The sequence below is a fragment of the Malaclemys terrapin genome, chromosome 2 (genome assembly GCF_027887155.1).
Source record: "Malaclemys terrapin pileata isolate rMalTer1 chromosome 2, rMalTer1.hap1, whole genome shotgun sequence".
Classification (NCBI taxonomy): domain Eukaryota; kingdom Metazoa; phylum Chordata; order Testudines; family Emydidae; genus Malaclemys; species Malaclemys terrapin.
The window spans coordinates 224,338,505-224,359,246 of NC_071506.1; the positions used below are offsets into that span (position 1 = coordinate 224,338,505).

The 20,742-nt window shown below is 40.5% G+C and overlaps 2 protein-coding genes across 3 annotated transcripts in view; one reads left to right on the forward strand and one right to left on the reverse strand.

The window, feature by feature from the left end:
• The window catches only part of JAZF1 (JAZF zinc finger 1), a 269,372-nt gene extending 265,890 nt beyond the window's left edge, over window positions 1-3,482 (forward strand). Inside the window, exon 5 of the mRNA XM_054018230.1 lies at window positions 1,200-3,482. Within this exon, the coding sequence (XP_053874205.1) occupies window positions 1,200-1,376 (177 nt within the window). The 3' untranslated portion in view covers window positions 1,377-3,482. The remainder of the gene's footprint in view (window positions 1-1,199) is intronic.
• Window positions 3,483-11,033: 7,551 nt separating this feature from the next.
• The window catches only part of TAX1BP1 (Tax1 binding protein 1), a 99,539-nt gene continuing 89,830 nt past the window's right edge, over window positions 11,034-20,742 (reverse strand). For both annotated transcript variants that reach the window (XM_054020077.1, XM_054020075.1), the window contains 2 exons: window positions 12,912-12,997; window positions 11,034-12,294 (listed from right to left, as the gene is read on the reverse strand). In XM_054020077.1, the coding sequence (XP_053876052.1) occupies window positions 12,093-12,294; window positions 12,912-12,997 (288 nt within the window). In that variant the 3' untranslated portion in view covers window positions 11,034-12,092. The remainder of the gene's footprint in view (window positions 12,295-12,911; window positions 12,998-20,742) is intronic.

Consider the following 20,742-nt stretch of genomic DNA (forward strand, 5'->3'; position numbering starts at 1 on the left):
TTCTCCTCACTACGCATATCCAAGTGGATCTCTGCTTGCATCATGGAGTCCAATACCACACGCACAGTCCAATGCCACACCAACTGGTAGAATTACAGCCCACTCCACAAGGGCCCAAGCAACCACCTCCACCTTCCTGGCAGATGTCTCCTGGTACGACATCTGCCAAGTGGCGACTTGGCACTCTGTACACACCTTCACCACCCACTACAGCAGTGGTTCTCAAACTTTGTACTGGTGACCCCTTTCATACAGCAAGCCTCTGAGTGCAACCTCCTTTATAAATTAAAAACCCTTTTATATTTAACACTATTATAAATGCTGGAGGCAAAGTGGGGTTTGGGGATGGAAGCCAACAGCTCATGACCCCCCACATAATAATCTTGCGACCTCCCTAAGGGGTCATGAACCCCGTTTGAGAATCCCTGCACTACGGCATCGACAGAGGGGCAGCCGAAGATGTGACTGTGGACCATGCCATCCTGCGGATGGCTATACCTCTCACCCATCTTCGAGCTGATGCTGCTTGGTACTCACCCGTGTTTGGAATGAATATACCATCACTTGAAGAGGAGGTTACTTACCTGTAACTGGAGGTTCTTCAAGTTGTATGGTCCCTATTTGTATTCCAGGACCCGCCCACTGTCCCCTCCATTGCAGACAGACAGCCCGATTCAGCAGTAAGAGAATGACTAAGGGGGCATCGCCCTGCATGGCCTGTTATAACCTTGCCTGGAGTACGAGGCAACATATGAAGTGCGTGCAGGTCAGTGGACACAGCTGCTGAAAACTTCCAGTGCATGGCATGCATGCGCACTCATGTTTGGAATACAAATAGGGACCACACATTCCAAAGAACCTCCAGTTAGAGGTAAGTAACCTCCTCTTTTTTTGTCATACCACATATTTTAAAAAGGTTAACCATTTAGTGATAGGTTACAAGGTAAGTTTGACCCATTAAAACTGTATGCCCTAGTTTGCAGATGATGCCTTCCTAGGGCCCGAGCCCTTAGTCATGTCTTGAATGCATTAGAAGGGAGGGCATATTTGTATTGTAGCAAACACCTAGAGACAGTTACTAATAATTATGCAATTTTGTCCCAAAAAGTTTAATAGTCAGTTCCGGTTTTTATATCAGGAAGCCAAGCCATTATGTTAGACGATATATGACAACCAATATTTCACTCTTTCACCCACAGAATGTGAACGGTATAAAGTACCATGCCAAGAATGGCCACAGAACACAGATCCGTGTACGCAAACCATTCAAATGTCGTTGTGGAAAGAGTTACAAGACAGCTCAGGGCTTGCGGCACCACACAATCAATTTCCATCCCCCAGTGTCTGCTGAGATTATCAGGAAGATGCAGCAATAACATGCTGGTCACAAATGTGCCAAGAAATCCTCACCAGCAGTTGCTGATTTTGAAACCAGCCACCTTTTTCAGGGGAAGCATTCAGCAACCCTTGAAAAAAATGAAATGCATGCTTTAAATTTTTCTGTAATTTTGGAATGATGTATCTTTGTAGAGTTAATGATTTTGTACATTTGCACTTGTAATCATCATACCCATTTTCATTACTTTGATATAAGGTGCTAAAAAAAAGCTATAGGTTCTTCAGAACACTTTCCCCAAAACAAAAATTAGGGGGTGTTGCATATTTAGTTGTACTGCAGTGTTAAATAGGGGCGTGAAGAGGAACGCTTGGCACTGACATCATTTCAAGATTGTAATGTGGTTGAAGATTTTCAACACATCCGTTCATGTGTGTGTAAAACCAAAACAATACCACCATTGTCAAACTGGTTAACATGCCTTACATAATGGAGTTTATCAGTGGTGTAGCAAGTCTTTAGGTATTGGAAATATAAATAAGAAAGAATGTTTAACATAATATGCTAAAAATATTTTCATACTTAAATAACATACATAAAAAGGTGTGCTTGCTGTATTTTATATTATCTTGCAAATTCTTTTTTCCCTTTTGAAATGCTGAAAATCTTGCCATTTGAACTAGTAAACAATCACCTTTAGTGTTAGGATTATTACTTTGTTTTTATACAAGATGATGTATTAAGTTCATGCCCATCAAGCTTTTGAGGACCAAGATCCCAGGCCAACTAAATATTTTCTCCTGAAATCTACTGTTAGAAAGACACTTCAAAATACTTAAGTGCAAATTTGTGTGTGAGAGAGAAACAATTCTATCTTCATCTCAGATGAAGTTTTAAAGCACTTTGTAGTTCTCTGTTGCCAACAGATTTAATGTTTTATGCGTTGCCAATTCTTGCAACTACAGTACTAACTTATGCCTGTGGTTGCAAATAAAAATTCTAAGTTTGGTTTAAGGAGGTATGTTATTTGTGTTACGGAAATTTCTAGTTACCCTCCTTCACGTTCATTATATTTTGAAATTTTCTTTGTATATTTTTTGCCTCTTATTGTACATCACTGCATTCCAATTGGAAATGTCTGTTTAGCTTTACAAATCACTTTGCTGAAATATGACATGAGCCTTACTGAAGATGAAGTGCTTCTTGCAGCCAGTGTCAAAGATTGACTTGAAACAAGAGCCATCATAAAATAACTTGTCTGGACCATACATGAACATATATTGCTTACAGTACCATCATGCCTTGAGCATTCTTCTCTCACAAGTGCTATTCTTTGAAGCTTAGATTAAAAAAAACCTATAAAAATTCAGACCTATTTCCCATGAAAACAAATTAAGTGTTTTGAAATGTAGTAACTTTCCTCTCTCCCTGTATTTTGCATGAAAGTTCAGACAAATGGGAAACAGACCTCTCCATTTTTCTAAAACATTTAAAATGAACTTCGAAAGGATGACAATTTTCTGTTAACCAACTATTGACTCCCTCATAATGAGGTTTTAAAGAAGCATTTGCAAACCCCCCATTTAAACAAATTATCTTCTCTTCAGGATTTGAGGCAATGGAGTGTTGTCTGTTCAGTTTAAATGATCCAGACATGAGAATCAACTTGTTGATGTATAAAATATCTCATTTGGCTACTTCCTACCTTCTGAACTGTTTTGGCAGCAGATTGGGACAGCAAGTATCATTTGGCTCTGCTCTAGTGCAAGAAACTATAGGCTGGTTAAGTTAATTTAACAGCTAAACAGTCATAAAAAGTCATTGCATGTAAATTCCTTTCAACTATGAAAATGAAATTCCAGTTTCTATTTACCTATTCATTGTGACAGTATTATTAAACAGGTAAAGATGGGACTATTTTGTTATACTGTGTATAGTGAATGTATTGTACTGTGTCTGTGAAAAGTGTGCTTTAAATTATATTTTCATATGTTTTGTTGGGGACAAAGTACATTAAGTTTGAAAGTGACAGAGGTTTGTTTTAGAACTGAAGGCAACTTAATGAATCAAAATTCCTGTCAAGAAAGCTGCTTATAAATGTAAATCAAATCACATTTAAAATAAACTGCCTCTGACCCAAAACAAATATGAATGCTTTATTATTACTTCTCATTATCTTTAAGGGTAATCAGTTTGATCTGCACAGACTGATAGTATTTTTATGCATTATTCATTTCCTTTTTTGGCAGTTTCTCAATGTAGTAATTAAAACCAAATACACCAAAACATTCGGGCAACCTGTTTAGTTGTCAAATTCTGTGGAATGCTACAAACTATCCTTTAAAAAAGCTACATCAAGATTTTCAAGATGTGCCAGTTTTTAGCTGTAGCAACGAGCTTCTTTCCAGTTGTTTCCCCACACAAAACACTCTCCAACATTTTTAAAGAAAAAGTGAATTCTTCGGAGGCTGTTCGATAATGACGTCTTCATTCAGAGATTCAAGACTGGCCCCTCAGGTAAAGTGTGCATATTCGTATTCCCCATTGGGCCAAAGCAGCCCAGCTTAGGTGGTTTTCAGGGATGGAGGCATGATTTTGAGATGGATAATTGTCTGAGGATTTGGGAAGTTAAATAGGAACATGTTGTGGGGGTTTGATACCTGTCTGTGGCCCTTTTTGTGAACCAGTCAGAGCACTAGGTAGGTACTTTATAAATGTAAACAAGTACAAATCTCCCTGCTATACATATCAGTTGGAGGAGGAAAAAAAGATTGCTCGCTTTGTGCAGTAACTGTAGTTCTTTGAGGTGTGTCCCCCTATGGGTGCTCCACTATGCACCCTCCTCCATCTCTGCTTCAGCTTGTTCCTTCTTCACACAAATGTCCCCTAAGGAACCATCTGAAGCAGAGATGGAGGAGGGTGCATAGTGACGCACCCGTAAGGGGGACACATCTCAAAGAACTGCAGTTATTGCACAGCGCGAGTAAGTTCCTCTTCTTTGAGAAGCATCCGTGTGGGTGCTCCACTTCAGGTGACTTCTACTTAATATCCCTAGATGGAGGAGAGAGCTTTGTAATAGAGTCCAGAGCTGAAGATAATACTGCAAAACCAAGTGCCACATCAGATCTGACAGCACAGATCAGGGTGTAATGTTTTGAAAACATACATACTGAAGCCCATACAGAGGTCCTACATATTTCAAATATTGGTACATTCTTCAGTAATGCCATAGCTGTTGCCTGTGATCTGGGTGAATGTGCTATCACCTGTTGGTGGGTGGAGATGATCACCTGCAGTATTATAACAAGTGATAATACATGGCTATTGAATATCTCAATAGTCTCTGAGCAGAGATCGAAGACTCCATAGATCTATCTGCAAAAGAAATGAAGAGCCTAGGCCATTTCTTAAATTCCTTGGGTCCTAGTTAAATAGACAGCCAATGCCCTTCTAACATCCAGGATCTGTAAACAGGATTCCTATAGAGAACTCTCTAGCTTCGGGAAAAACATTGGTAGATTGAATGGAGTGATTAAGGTAGAACGCTGATAGAACCTTAGGTACGAGTTTTGGATGTGGACGTAAAGAGACTAAACCTTAAAGAACACCATAAAGGAGGAATCTGCCATCAAGGCTCCAATCTCCACAACCCTATGGATCAATGTGATGGTTACTAAAAGGGCCATCTTCATAGATAAATGTAACAAAGAACAGGCTGCCATTGGTTCAAGCAGAGGTCTCATAAGGTAACTGAGTACCAGGTTGAGATTCCAGGTCAAGATAAGATTTCTAATCTATGGGTAGAGATGCCCCAAACCCTTAATAAACCTAGACAACACCAGATGAGCAAATATGGAGAATCCTACTGGAGGATGAAAGGCTGATTTGTAGCTAAACGGACCTTAATGGAACTGATAACCCCACTTTCTTTAGCTCCAACAGATAATCCAGGATGACTGAAAGGATGGCATTGACGACAATACCAATGGAAGAATCTTTCATTTCTGCAAGTAAGTAGTGCTGGTTGATCTTTCTACTATTCAGTAACCCCTGTTGTACTTCTGTAGAGCAGGAGGATTCTAAACCAATGAACCAACCAGGAGCCATGCCCTGAGGCAGAGAACCACTAGGTTGGGGTGAAGCATATGACCCACATTCTCTGATAAGAGATGAGGAATGTTCAGGAATTTGAATGACAGTTGAACATCCAGGTGAAGCAGGTAAGGGTACCAATCTTGTCTCAGCCAGGTCAGCACTACACAAATAACTCTAGCTCTGTCCTATCTGGTCTTGTTCATCACTCTTAGTATCAGCGACATTGATGGAAACACACAGAACAGACCCTTATTCCAAGATAGAATAAAAACACCTCCCAAGGAATGGTGGCCCAGAAAAGGGGACACTTCCTGTTCTTAAGGGTGACAAAGAGATCCACCTCTGGCAGTCCCCATCTTAGGAATATGCTACAGATAGGACCCTTCAGTTTTGGTTTTTATTTTATTTAATTTTCCCCAGGAATTTATCAGTTTATTTTGGAGGACTGAAGGACGGGGGAAAGTATTCAGTAGATTAATGCTTTGATGAATGTGGTTTGCTGCAGAACTAAAACACAATGCCACTTCTGAGTTTAAGAAAATAATAGATCTCTAATTCCCAAATAAAACTTTTCATTTGAATAAAGAATTTATTGTTGTAGATGTGGAACTATTAGCCTATAAATAGTTATATTTAATAATTGGGCCACACCATTTGCAATGTATACACTCAACTACATGCCTTTCTGCTATTTTTGAATACTTGTGTTCTGAAACATTCTGATAAAGATTTTTGTTTTCTTCCCATTTTAGTGTGTCAGATTTAAACCGTTATCTGCTAACAGCTTGAAATGCGTATGTGGTGAGTAAGAGATTCATCAGTACGTTCAGATGCACAAGCCCTTCAGAGCTTACGTGCGTGCCTCTTTGTTTATTGTGTGCAACTTCCAGACTAATACATAGTCTTACTTCAACAGGCAGCTTTTCATATACACACAGACTAACATTTTATCCTAATATAATACATTGCATGAGATATATGTATTTTCCTAATAAAACAAGTTTTTTTATATATATTTGAATGATACAAAAGTAGGGTGAAAATCAGGAGGAAAAAAAAACACACACTTTTTGTAAAGCCTGGGGTTTTTTTTGGTAAAAATCAATTTAAACTGAAAACTAAGGGGCGTGCCTGTGGAGAAATTGGGTGTCTAACTCCCATTTGTAATTCTGTGAAAAGCATCTGCTGAGGATATCAGCTGTGGTGTTCTGAATACCTAGGAGGTAGACTGCTTAAATCTGGCTCTTATGAGCTATGCACAATTTCCATATTTTCATGGCTTCGGCACACAGAAAGGGGGTCTTATGCCTCCGTGCTTAATACAGAACAGACAAGATACTTGTCCATCATGATCCTGATTGATTTGCCCCTTTTGAGAGATAGAAAATGACACACCAGAACTCCAACAGATTGATGTGGAGAGTGTGCAGGTGAACAACTCAGGAAATCTGAGTTGTGAGGATATTGAGGTTGGCTTGCCAACTCAACTATGATGCATCTATTGTTAAAGTCGCTGAAGGGACTGGGTGACAGAAGGGAACATGTGCACAGATATGGAGTTGATTCTTCCACCATCTAAGGAGTTCCTCACTTGTAGACTCACCATCACCTGTCTGTCCAAGGTGTGTCTGACTGGAGAATAGGTCGTTCTGAGACATGGCCTTGTGGGATTGGTCACAAAGATGCAAGCTGCCATGTTTCCCAGGAGCTGAAGACTATTCCTTATTGTGGTTGGAGGTTGCCCCTGAATTGCCCATACCAGACCCAATAAGGATAAAATCTATCTAATGGAGAGTAGGCTCAGGCTCTCCATGAGTGCAAATATGCCTCTGCAAACTGTATCTTCAATATAGGGGTTAATGTGGACTTTTCTTTTTTTTTTTTTTTTTAATGTTCAGTTGCAGATCCCAACTCCTGGAACAGACCAAGGACCATCTGGTTGGAAGATAGCACTGCTTCGTAGGAATGGCCCTTGAGTAGCCAGTTGTTGAGATATGGGAAAACTAGGATCGCTTCTAGTTGGAGGTAAAAAGCCAGGACTCTTGAGAACATCCTTGGGACCATGAAAAGGCCGAAGGGTAACACTCAGTATTGAAAATTATCCTGCCCTCTAGTGAAGCATAATTTCCCATGTGATGGGTATATTGTTATATGGAATTATGCATCATGCAGGCTGAGGACTGAAAAAAAATCAAACCTCCTCCTCTAAAAAAGGAATTATAGCTGCCAGAGCCACCACCCCGAACTTTTGAGACTTTACAAACTTGTTTAGAAGCCTTAGATCTGAGATCGGTCTCCACCCTCTGGCCTTCTTTGGCACAAGGAAATACTTTTACTAAAATCCCTTGCGAGGAGGCAAAACCTGCTCTATTGCTCCTAATCAAAGGAGAGTTCACTTCTTGTCTCAATAAAAGCTTGAGGGGGCAGGGAGGGAGTGATGTAAAATGGATGGTATGATCCACTTGTCTGTAGTGATCCGTCTCCCAAGGGAGAAGTGGGCTAATGGGCACAGTTTGTAAATTAAAAGGTTTGAGAGGATTCGAATCCTCGAGCAACCCATCAAACCTGTTGCTTCAAAGTCGGTAATCATGCAGGGCAGGTGGGTGACCCTCTTTCTCTGAAATTTTGTCTTTTTCTAAGGGATCAGTAGAACTATGGAACCTAGAAAACTGAGCAGGACATGATCTCTGTGCAATCTGTGGCCTACTGAATCTTTTGCTATTTGTATATATGCCCATAGATCATAAAGTAGCTCTGGTATGATTTAGCATGTGCAAGGATTCAACCATGGTTTCTGAGGGCAGTTTAAAACTGTCAAAAGCTAGGTGCTCCACAGTGTTCTTCTATGCTTCTTTCAGCACCCCGAGAGATAGACCCATGATGGCCTGTGCATAACCACCACCATGGACATGCCCCTGGCAGCAGTGTCCATAGCATCTAAGGATGCTTCAAGAGCAGTTCTGGCCACCAACTGGCCAGATGAACTGAGATGTTAGACTGGAACTGCTCCCTATATTCTTGTGGCAGATGTTCAATAAAAGCCATGAATCTGTTATCTAGAAGCTTAAATTTGGCCATGATCACCTGATCATTTGTGATCTCAATTGCAGGGTTGCTCACAAATAGGCCTTTTGCCTTTTCTGATCCTTGTCATATGGGGTAGACTTACAGAAGTGCTATCCTACCCCTCATTTACCGCATCCACCACCAGGGAGTGAGATGGAGTGTGGGAGAAAAGTAGTATTATGATCCCCTTACTTTCTGATCTGCCCATTTACATGTGAGCAGAATAGTCGCAGGTGGCTGCCACACCATCTTAGCCGGATCTAGGAGCATCTCATTGATGGGAAACACCATCCTAGAGGTTGTTGCTGACATACGCTACCTTGTGCTGTGAATCCTTGTCCTCTTCAAAAAAGAATTAAGAGTGTCAGCTATCTTTATGAGGTCTTGAAATCACCAACAACCATCAGTCATGGATGGTGGTGGAGGAATAACCGCCTTAGCTGGAGAGGAGTATGAAATACGTGTTTAAGGGGTGGCCTCCTCTGCTCTAGCTTCTTGTTCCTGAAATGTCCCCTCCTGTGAGGGGTAGGGGAAGAGAGGGCTGTACTACTCTGTCCTCCTTATTAGATGGTCCCTAAACTGGGGGGCATGTACAGAAGTGGGGGTAGTATGCAAAGTTGGTTCAATCACCCTTGATAATGAACCTGATCTTCCCTATGACTTTCAGAGAATGTGTTCCTAAAGGGATATGCTTGAGAACCCTGTACAGAAATAGAAAGAGAGGAGACTGACCGGAAGTCTCCTTCATCCTCCTCCATCTCATCCAAAGGAGAAACACCTGCAGAAAACAGTGGAGAGTCCTGTGGTACCAAAGGACAGTAGTCTGGAGATCAGGGTCTTGGTACTGAGAGAGACTCGGTACCCATGAGGAAAGGGAACTCCAGTTCGTATGTTATCAAGAAGCCCTTAAATGTATCTGGAACTCCTAGGATACCAAATACGGAATTGGTCCTGATGTGCTAGCAGAGACCACGGTCGCTGAAGTAGATGACAATGGCATCTGGTGCTGTTTGCTCAATGCTGAGGGTGCGACATGCATAGGTACTTACTGATGGCTGGCCTGAATTTAACTGTGCCAGTCCCAAGTGTCTGCTTGTCCTCCTTGTGGTGAAAGGTGCTGAGGCCTTGTTGGAGCCGTCCCTCTCCTTCATGCTATGTGACTTTATGGCGCCGTGGTTACCAGAAAAGGAATCCTTCGACTCAATGATATGGCGTTGAAGAGGTCGACACTTCAGATCTTACCAGGGACCTGGACTTCTTTGGAGCTGGCTCCCTAAGGTTAGAATCCACACTCCTCTTTTTGGAAGCCTCCCCCGAAGCCTCCAAAGTCTTCCAAGGTATCTCCCTGGTGACAGATGTACTGTGGGGAGGGGCATTGTCTCCTGACCTGACTCAGAAGCTGGCCAAAGGGAGTGTTCTATCATTAGCTGTTTGAGTTTAATCTCCCAGTTTTTCCTTGCACTGGACATGAGGGCCAGGCAGAAGTTGCACTTCTGGGAGACATGGGACTCCCCCAAGCAATGGACACACTTTGAGTGACCATTGCTTAAGGGTTATAGTCTCTCAGCAGGAGAGGAAATGTTTAAAACTTGATGAGCCAGGCATGTCCTGCCAGAAAAAAAAGTTTCCCGAAGGGGAAAGAGGAGTAAAGCAATCCTCGCACTGCTTATCTAACTACAAATACATGAAGATTGTTTTTTATAGTTAGTTGTTAACCACTATAGAAATATTAGAAAAGCCAAGTCCACCCAAGGTGGACACACTAGGACTCCACCTCAGGCCGAGGCAGTTAAGAAGGAACTGAGACCCTTATTTTTGCAATCGGTATCTGGCATGAGGAGGCATAGGGCACAGGCCAAACGGACACTTCTAATTGAAAATCTATCAGGAGCTCAAGAGATGCACGTGCACCTGAAGCAAAGCATCTCTAGGGATACTACTCAGAGAAGACACCTTAATTTTGGTAAGAAAGTTCTACCAGTCCTGAATCTGCTTCAAGACAAACTTGGATTCTGAAGCGGTTTTCAGATTTTGGTGGCCCACACAGCCATAATAAGACTTGTGCCTTTACTAATAATTTTATCTTTAAAATGTGTTTGTTTATATATTTTTTATACTAGTAAATAAGAGTCACAATAATAGCGTAACAAAATACTGAGCACTGATTTTAGTACAAATTTTCTAAGAACCCTCGACAGTACTAGTTTTCCTCTCTAATTTCCTCAACAGAATTACAAGACTTAAAAGAAAACATGGAGAACTGATGATGTAATGGCTGCATACTCAGATGTAATTTGTCCATGACCACCAGCTTTAGTTGGGAAAATCCAACCTCTTATTAAACACTAGCCACATAAATGAAAAAGGGAACTGCAGACAACACAATTGTTCAGGTCTTCTCTTCTGGAAGAGAAGCAAATAAGTATTCATGAGAGTAAGTCATCTCTTACTCCAGCTAAGAGAAACTTTTTTTAAAAGTAAATTACATAAATTTACTACTTTAATTGGTTAAAGAAACATAGGGGGAACATCAGACTCCATGAACAATTTTGTCTTTAATGTAACAAGACTACTGTACAACAGGTGAAAGGCAAATTATTTTATCCAAAGGAACATATTACTTTCTTGGTTTAGTTAGTACATATTTTAAAGTAATTCTTCAAATATAAAATGTTTTTAGATATACATACTGATAGTTACATAGTGGAAAGAATGTGCAAAATTAAGATGTCAAAGATTTTAAAAACCCTAGTCCAAAAAAAAAAACAAAAACACTATTTGATTCTGTATGAAAACCATATACGATGAGTTTCTCCAAACAATATTTACTACTAAATGCAAATGAAACTGAATGGTAGCGATTTTTAAACAATTATTTTTTAGTCATCCTAAGCATAACAGTTCCTCTTAATTCATAAAAATACTTCTCTAAAGCATAAATGTACTTTATTTAAAGTTATTCGCTAAGACAAACATAAGTAAAAGTAAAGTATTTGCCATAAATTATTTTTTGTTGCAAGCATGTAGTCTCTCAATACATGCAACTACATTACATTTCTGAAGTAGATTAGAAAACTATATTTTCATAGGATAAGTTTTGTAATGTTCTGAATCAACAGTTATCCAAAGAAATACTTCACAAGGTTACTATGAGAAACATCCTTTTATTACATACTGTAAGTTTTAATATTTAATCATGCTCCAATTATCATGGTCAAGAGAAACCTCCGGTCATTCTGTATAACTGAACAGCACCAAGAAATTAGACTTTGTTTCTGAGGCCAATTACATCCAAGTTCTCCCTGTGTCCTTACAGGTTTCACTAAACAGGGAATAAACACAGACACATATATACAAGGTGGATTTTTTTCCTTCTAGAATATTAGATGGAGAGGCTAACCTGACAATTGCTGATAGGCCAAAGATTTACCTTAACTCCAATTACACTGTAGAGTATTGTATACTGAAAGTAGCATTTAGATATCTGCATTAAGTTATATGAAAGCTGCATTTTCTTTTCTCTAGGTGGACTGCCTGTTGGAGATGTTTTTTAAGCTTGACTACAAAAAAAAAAAAAAAAATTACTTATACTTATCTAGTCAAAATTTAAAACATTCTGCTCAAAGTGCATCTGAACATGCTTTTCAAAGCCTTGCTGATCATAGTCAGGAGGGAACTGCTCACTGCACATGGGGCACACCTTCCAGTGACTTTCGACATGTTCTTCAAACTTGCTCTGGTCATAGTTAGGAGGAAACATCACTTCACAAAGGGGACACTTCTTGTGCACATCAAAACTTGGGAGAAAGAAAAAAGAAAATGAAACACTGACACAATGTATCATTGAGTAAAGATGAGAAATAAAGGTCTGATCCTGTTGCCACTGAAGTCAATGGGAGTTTTGCCACTGATTTAAATGGGAGCAGGTTTAGCCCCCTAAGTATCCAAGTAAGTGTTTTACAGTTAATTAGAACAGACATTAACTGAAATGTTCAATACAGTTAAAACAGTTTTATATTGAAATTCCAAAATAACATGGCGTCAAAAAGGTTACATAATATTGACATAATTCCAGCTACTACTGAATGCAAACTCTACTGAATGTCTTAATGACCAAGCAGGTTCTTAGGAAACCATTCTCTCTGCTCATAAATGCTTAGTCTGCTCTTAGCAAACATAACACTTTATAAAAGTTCTTAACTAAGACTCACAATTAGGTTGGCAAAAAAAAAAATTTCATTTATGTGCCAAAAATATTGTCATGTTCTGTGAAATGAGGCATAATGCCAACAGTCCTCCGAATTGCACATCTAAGAGTGAATTCCCTGGTAATAATGAACACCACTCGGAAGTTCTGAACAGTAACATTTTTTCTTTGAGTTGGTGACAGTGCTGAAAGATATGACAAATTTACCTGGAGTCAAAACAAAAACCTGTTCCACGCTCATGTAAGAGAAGACTTGGAGGATCAGGAGCAGAAGGTACAGTTTCATCATCATCCTATGAAAAAATGTGCAGTGTTATCAAGAATATCCAGGAGAAAACATATTCTCTCAAATACATCTTTAGAGAAAACTTGGGGACTAGATTTTCATTTTTTACTTTGGACCTTCTGAAACACTATTTTTACTGGAACATACAAAAAACAAGGAACTTGTTAATGAATATAAAAAGCTAAACAAACTGCCTTTTGACCAAGCACCTACACTATAAATCTGTGCCAGTGATACTAGAACACTTCTACCAATACATTTATTAAGGAAATACATTGGTCACCTGACTGCAAATGCCTGGGGCCATATCAGAACAAAAATCCAATGTTAAACCAAATGCAGGGCACCAGACTACAAGGCACAATAACATTTTATGAAGGACTAAAATTCAGAAATAAAATTCAGATTGACAGATTAAGAGTCTAACTTGACATCCTATTATCTAGAATTTCAATGGGGAAAAAAAAATCCACTGATTTAGATTCACATTCTTGCTTCCCAACAGTCAGTTTTGAGTGATCTGTATATGCTGCTATCGCCAGCCAAGCATGTCACACATTTCACACTGCAGTCAGGCACATCAGCTAAATTGCCCTGTTTGGCTGCTTCCTCTCATCAGCTCTGTCAGTTGTGTCCTCATTTCATGAACGCTAACAGCACATAAACAGCTGCAGCAGGCACTGATGAGGATCACTATGCTGATAGACAACCAGGTTTGCCTCAGAGCTTCTATTAAGAGTTAGCCCCAGTCAGGTCTGCCACTGGAGAATACACCCAAAAAAATCTGTCTGTGGTGTGAAACTCTAAAACTGAATAAGCTGCAGGATACCCTATCCTGGTACTTCAATTTAGTTCTGACAGTTTCTTTCTGACAGTTGAAGAAACCAGGGCAGTGCTGTGTTTTGTTTTTTAATCAATCATAATGATGTCACAAATTTAGGATTTGCTTGCACCACTGCTCTTGTATAACACAGGTGAAGGAAACAAGATACAAAGAAAAACCTTGAGAGAAGAAAAGAAAAATTAGAGTTGTGCATGTTTTTGATACTGTATGAAGTACAAGCCTACTACTAATAAACTTGTCTTCTGCATATCCTCTCAGGTCCATTCTGCAAATGGATACAGAAACCAAGAAGCTTTTCTAAGTAAATTCTGCTTATTTATAAAAGCCTTCAGCAAAACCTATAAAACATTCTGGAATCCAATCTCCTAGATCAGTGTTTCCCAAACTTAGGACGCCGCTTGTGTAGGGAAAGCCCCTGGCGGCCGGGCCTGTTTGCTTACCTGCCGCGTCCGCAGGTCCAGCCGATCGCAGCTCCCACTGGCCGCGGTTCGCTGCTCCAGGCCAATGGGAGCTTCTGGAAGCAGCGCAGGCCGAGGGACGTACTGGCCGCCACTTCCAGCAGCTCCCATTGGCCTGGAGCAGCGAACCGCGGCCAGTGAGAGCTGCGATCGGCTGGACCTGCGGACGCGGCGGGTAAACAAACCGGCCCAGCCACCAGGGACTTTTCCTACACAAGCGGTGTCCCAAGTTTGGGAAACACTGGCCTAGATCATTTTTCTCCTCGTACTCAACACAAGCATGAAGTGTGAATAACAACATTGGGAGCCTGATTTTCAAAAAAAATCATGTACAAAAGATATGTGCAACTGCATGTCTACTTTGCACAGACAACTCATATCTACATTCAAATTGCACTAGGTTCTTTATTCTTATTTTTTTAATTATTACGCAGTGTTCTCAAAAAAAGTTAATGGAAACTAGACAGATTTAGAAATTCCTTCAATAGTTTTCTCCTCCTCACTCTCTGAACAACAGCTGCTTAATTTCAACTATTTAACATTTTCATTAAGCAGCTAGTGGGGCTTACTGCAGCAGATGCTAGAGACAGACATGTTTTCCTATCTAACATGCTTGCCAAGCACCTGCAGAAGAAGGGGCATATGGATTGTAAAAGCACTATTTGTTCCTTTTGTCACCAATGAGGAGAGTATAATTATTAACAGAGAAAAACTACTGGTTAATATCTAAAATGTTTCAACATTACATAGTAAAAGGTTGTTATTGCTGAAAACACACACACACACACACACAAACATAGGGAAATCATGTTCCGAGCAAATCAAAACTATTTCACATTACTGTTTAAATATTTACCATAAGAAAATAAAAAACACAATTTATCTAAACATGCATATTTATACTGCAAATACATACCTAGTTTAATTTAAATCCGTTAAAACTGACTTCCTTTATAATCATTTCATTTTTATAGCTAGAAGGCCATTTCTTGGACACTTGGAATTATTTCAATGGGTCTGTTAACAGTATTCTAGATAGTGAAGCAGATGGCACTTCCCTCTAGAGATAGGGCTCTTCAATAGAGCTGGTCAAAAAAATTTTGTACCAACAGTTTTCCATCAGAAAATACAGTTTCGACAAAACTGAAGTTTTTCGCCAAAATATATACATTGACAAAACTTTGGTATTTATTTAATATGTTAGAAAATAACATTTTGAAAATGTCAAAATGCCTCATTTTGGAACTAAAGGCTTTGATTATTGGTTTCAAAATTACTTCATTTTCAAATTCACTTTACATACGTGCGTGCACACACACACACACACACAAAATAAATAAATAAAAGGGCTGAAAGCAAACAAAATGTTTCAAGTGACAGAACAATTTGTTTTCAGAATTTAATTTTGTGAAAAAATACAAAATTTTTGCTGTTTATCCTGATTTGCCATTAAATGTTTTTAAAATCTCTAATTTTTTCACAGGACAGAAAATCTGTTTTCTGATCAGTTCTGCTCCTATACTCCCTCCCTTCCATGCTTACATATATCCTTTGTTTAGTGCAGAGCGCCAAACCAGAAAACATGCTCAGAAGTTATGCATCATAATCACACTGTTAATCTATTTAACTTCTTAGGGTCAGCAATCAGGATTTACCAGTAATAAATATTAATTCAAAATGTCCTTAGCAGAGAGTACTAAAGATGAAGGAGTTAATGACTACCAGCTGTATGTTAACAATTATGGATGAGCAAAGAGACTCCCCACCTTCATCATTCCAGTTACACAAATTATAGTTAATGCTATCTACTTTAGAAAGAGCACTTGTACAGTCCTGAAAGAAATCGTTAATGTGCCTTACTATTAAAGCATAACTGTCTGTAAAGAAACATCAGATAATTATTGAGAGGATTTATTATTACACACAAAGCTTGGTGTATCATAAATTCTACTAGGGATTTTTAGATCACAAAACAAAAACCAATTATACTTGGAAATATATTTCCAGCAAACATTAAAACGTATAAAATGGTGCATACTGAATATGTATGCTTTGCACCATGTATTAATTACTCATAATGCTAGTCAATGCCTCCTGTTCAATTGTGGAAGCTGGATCAGCAAACAGTGGATTGTGCCTTAGTTCAGCTTCACTGCATGTGCATTTCTGCCCCATTAACACATCCAGAAGAAAACTAGATTTTATCAGAATTAACAAATTATCTTTATATTGAGGGTTCACCAGGTTTAAAGAATTCCTTAAACACATCAACATTTACTCTCCACGGTATATAAAATTTTGCCATGAGAGATGCTTCAGCATTTGTTTTACATTTCTCTATCTAGTAATTATGAATTTTGCTCATGAGTTCTCGATCTTATAGGTCATTGATAACAGTTCTCTATATTTCCTTGTGCTTTGTTTATTTTTGCTGTCTGTATTAATAATTACACTGTCGATTAATCGCAGTTAATTCAAAAATTAATCGCAATGTTAAAAAAATAGAATACCAACTGAAATTTATTAAATATTTTGGATGTTTTTCTACGTTTTCAAATATATTGATTTCTATTACAACACAGAATACAAAGTGTACAGTGCTCACTTTATATTTTTTATTACAAATATTTGCACTGTAAAATGATAAATAAAAAATTATATTTTTCAACTAACCTCATACAAGTACTGTAGTGTAATCACTTTATCGTGAAAGTGTAACTTACAAATGTAGATTTTTTTTTGTTACATAACTGCACTCAAAAACAAAATAATGTAAAAGTTTAGAGCCTACAAGTCCCCTCAGTCCTACTTTTTGTTCAGCCAAGTTTGTTTACATTTATGGGAGATACTGCCTGCTTCTTATTTACAATGTCACCTGAAAGTGAGAAGAGGCGTCCTGACAAGTACATGTACCATAAGGCACATACACCTATACATCATACCTATCAGATACATACCCTCTTTTAGGCTTTTTATAACAAAGTCTCTTTCCTTAGCTAAAAATTTGAGTGTGTGTCAGTTTATAGGCACATATCATCCTTGCACTGCTGCTTATTAGAAAGGTCTCACGCTACCAATATCCATTTTTAAAGTGAAGCTAGATTCACTGATGGCATGACAGGTGAGCTAGGACATTCTCAATAGTTTAAGAAAAACAAGATTTTCCTTCTCACATAAGAGGAACCCTAATTATTTGGTCTATTTAGAGAACTTTGAAATGGTTCAAAACTGTACGATATCAAAAATATCCATATGAGGGAGAGCAGGGAATCTTATCTGTAGAGAGGACACTGTGCTACAGGAAACCCTAAATTAGACAGATAGGTATAAAGATTGCTACAGCTATTCAAATATCTCTTATCCGTACAGAAATATATGATGGTTCTCTAAGACAAATAATGAGGATCAGCCTTGTAAAAGATTTATCCAGAGGATATCTTCTGTTTCTGAAGGTAAATACTTCTTATCAATGGCTTTTTATTGTTTCCAACACCCGTTGTACCTCTGTTGAACAAGAAGCCGCTACCCCGGAGAATCATTGTGACTGGGTGCCTGGGATGTGCCACACTGAGAATGCCACACTCAGGGCAGACTGCAAGAAATAGGGCAGACAATCCCCACAACTGGTGGTTTATTATATAATTAGATTCACCAAACTAGTAACAAAAGAGCTTCTGCAGTACCACACTTGTTAACAAGAAGTCAAATACAGTCCCCTTTAGGCATTCCAGCCCTTGGCATTGGTATTGTGCTGCTTCCTATGTTCATTAACTCCATCCACAACCAAGGAATTCAGTGTCAGATGTGAGAATAAAAATTCCAAATCCTTGGCTGGGATATTTTTTGTTAGCACATTTGAATGTAGGCAATGCTGTGGCAGGAATTTACCAGATTGTCTTGGCTGGCTCTAGAAAAGCTTCATTAATCGGAAGTGCCACGTTTCAAATTTGAGGCATGTAAAATGTCCAGGAGTTCATGATGGGAGTCCTGGATTTCCTTAAGAGAAGTTTGGAGCGTATCCGTTGACTCATCAGTTCCTGGAACTGTCAAAAATCATCAATCCTGGAGAGTGGTTGAGGCAATACAGCTTCATTCAGCAATGCTGAGGAAAATTGGTGTGAGGTGTTACCTTCTTGTCAGCCCTTGCCTCCTGCTCTTCTTCAAAGGTCTCCTCTATCAGTTCTGGTTGGTGAGGGGAAAGTCAGGGAATAGGAGAATGAGACTGTCCATGCTCCCTATGAGAGGGACTTGTGGCCCTTAAAAATTGTTGGCAGTGTAAGGACCATGGATTTCAATAAGAGCACTGAGCAGGACCACAGGGCACAGGAGAAGGTAGCTACTGTTGGGCATCCCAGCTGGTGAAAGATGGAGGTCGTCTATCCTCTCTTCTCTTTGCATGCAGAGAATAATGTCTCCTCAAATAAAGAGGAAACCCTTGGACAGAGAGCTCTGAGTCTAAATCACAGTCCTCTTCCACATAGTCTAATGAGTTGATAAAGTCGGAAAAGTAGAGGATCTTAACAAAGCAGTCGTGTCCCAGAAGATATTGGTACTAAGAGGTAAGCACTGGAGACAAAGAGGTCATTTGAGGTCAGTATTGGTATGGAGATAGGTAACTGGTTACTCTGTGTGGAGAGTACATTTTCCATTACTTGCATCTGAAGAAGTGAGGTTCTTACCCACGAAAGCTTATGCTCCCAATACTTCTGTTAGTCTTAAAGGTGCCACAGGACCCTCTGATGCTTTTTTCTGTGTGGAGAGGTAAGCAGGCACAGACTCGTTTGTTAACAGTCTGGAGCACTGAAGTAGGTATCAAGGGTACCAAAGAGTCTGATGGTGCTGATCTGCTGCTTGGATGGACCTGATCATGGGAAGCAGAGGAAGTCTTCCAGTACCAGGTCTTTCATGGTAGAGGCACGACTGTTAGAAGCAGTCCTTGCTGTCTTAAAAGGTACTGGAAGCACTCAGAGCCTTGACAGTACTCCTCTGTGGCCTGAGGTCTCCAGAGACCAGGGCAGCTTTGAAGGAGATCTAACACTCCTGCTCTTCTTGTCACTACCCATCGACTTAAGAGCAGGGGTGGGCAAACTTTTTGGCCTGAGGGCCACATTGGGGTTGCAAAACTGTATGGAGGGCCAGGTAGGGAAGGCTGTGCCTCCCCCAACAGCCTGGCCCCCGCCTCCTCCTATTCCCCGCCCCCCTGACTGCCCCCTCAGAACTTCCGACCCATCCAGCCCCCCCCCCGCTCCTTGTCCCCTAACCACCCTCTCCCAGGACCCCCCACCCCTAACTGCCCCCCAGGACTCCACCCCCTATCCAGCCCCCCTGCTTCCAGTCCCCTGACTGCCCTCCTGACCCCTATCCACACCCCCGCCCTGACAGGCCCCCCACACCTATCCAACCCCCCCAGTTCCCTGACCCTTATCCACACCCCTGCCCCCTGATAGGCCCCCCTGGACTCCCACACTTATCCAACCCTCCCCCCCCCGAACCTCCACCCCTTATTCAACCCCCTGGCCCCCTTACCATGCCGCTCAGAGTAGCATGTCTGGCAGCCGCGCCGCCCGGCCAGAGCCTGACATGCTGCCCTGCAGGAGCACACAACCCCGCTGCCCGTGTGGTGGCGTGGCTGCAGGGGAGGTGGGACAGCAGGGGAGGAGCCAGGGGCTAGCCTCCCCGGCCGGGAGCTCAGGATTTGGGCCAGATGTGGCCCACGGGCCATAGTTTGCCCACCTCTGACTCAGAGTGAAAGCCTCTCAGTACTGCTAGCACAGGTACAGGTGCCTCAGCCTTAGAGGCTTCTGGTGAATGGGTTCTTGAGATGGACGGGTAGCAGCTCTCAGTGACTGAGATCCTAAAGTAGATGGGGTATCAGAAGTCTTACCCCTTTACGCTCTCAGTGGCCTAAATCCAGAGGTAGTCTGGTATCAGCAGCATTACCCCATGACGCTCTCAATGACTGGGACCATGAGGTAGATGGGGCATTACATACAGACGGTTCTCAAATCTCTGGTCTGAAGACCATTTTAAAACTCATTCCATTATGAGAAGCCTGAACTTTACCTCCCTGTTCTTATGAGATCTGCTTTTAAATGAAGTGTAGATCTTACATTTTGAGGGACTATGAGTATTCCCAAATACTTCGGACATTGAGTGTGTCTGTCACTAACCGGAATAGCTTTCTGGTGGGAAAGACACTATTTAAGTCTGGGGATCCCAACATACCCCACAAATAAAAGTCCAGTGACCCCACAAATGGGAAAACGCAAGTAAAAGGGAACAGACAAGAACCCCAAAAGGAATGATCTACAACTGTATGCTATGTAACAACATTAAGGCACCAATAAAAGCTGGCATGCTTGACAGTCCGTCTCAGGCTGAAGGCAACTGTGAAGGATCCGAGGGTGATTCACCCGCACAGTCCTATATATCCTCAGTTTGGGGTGTGAG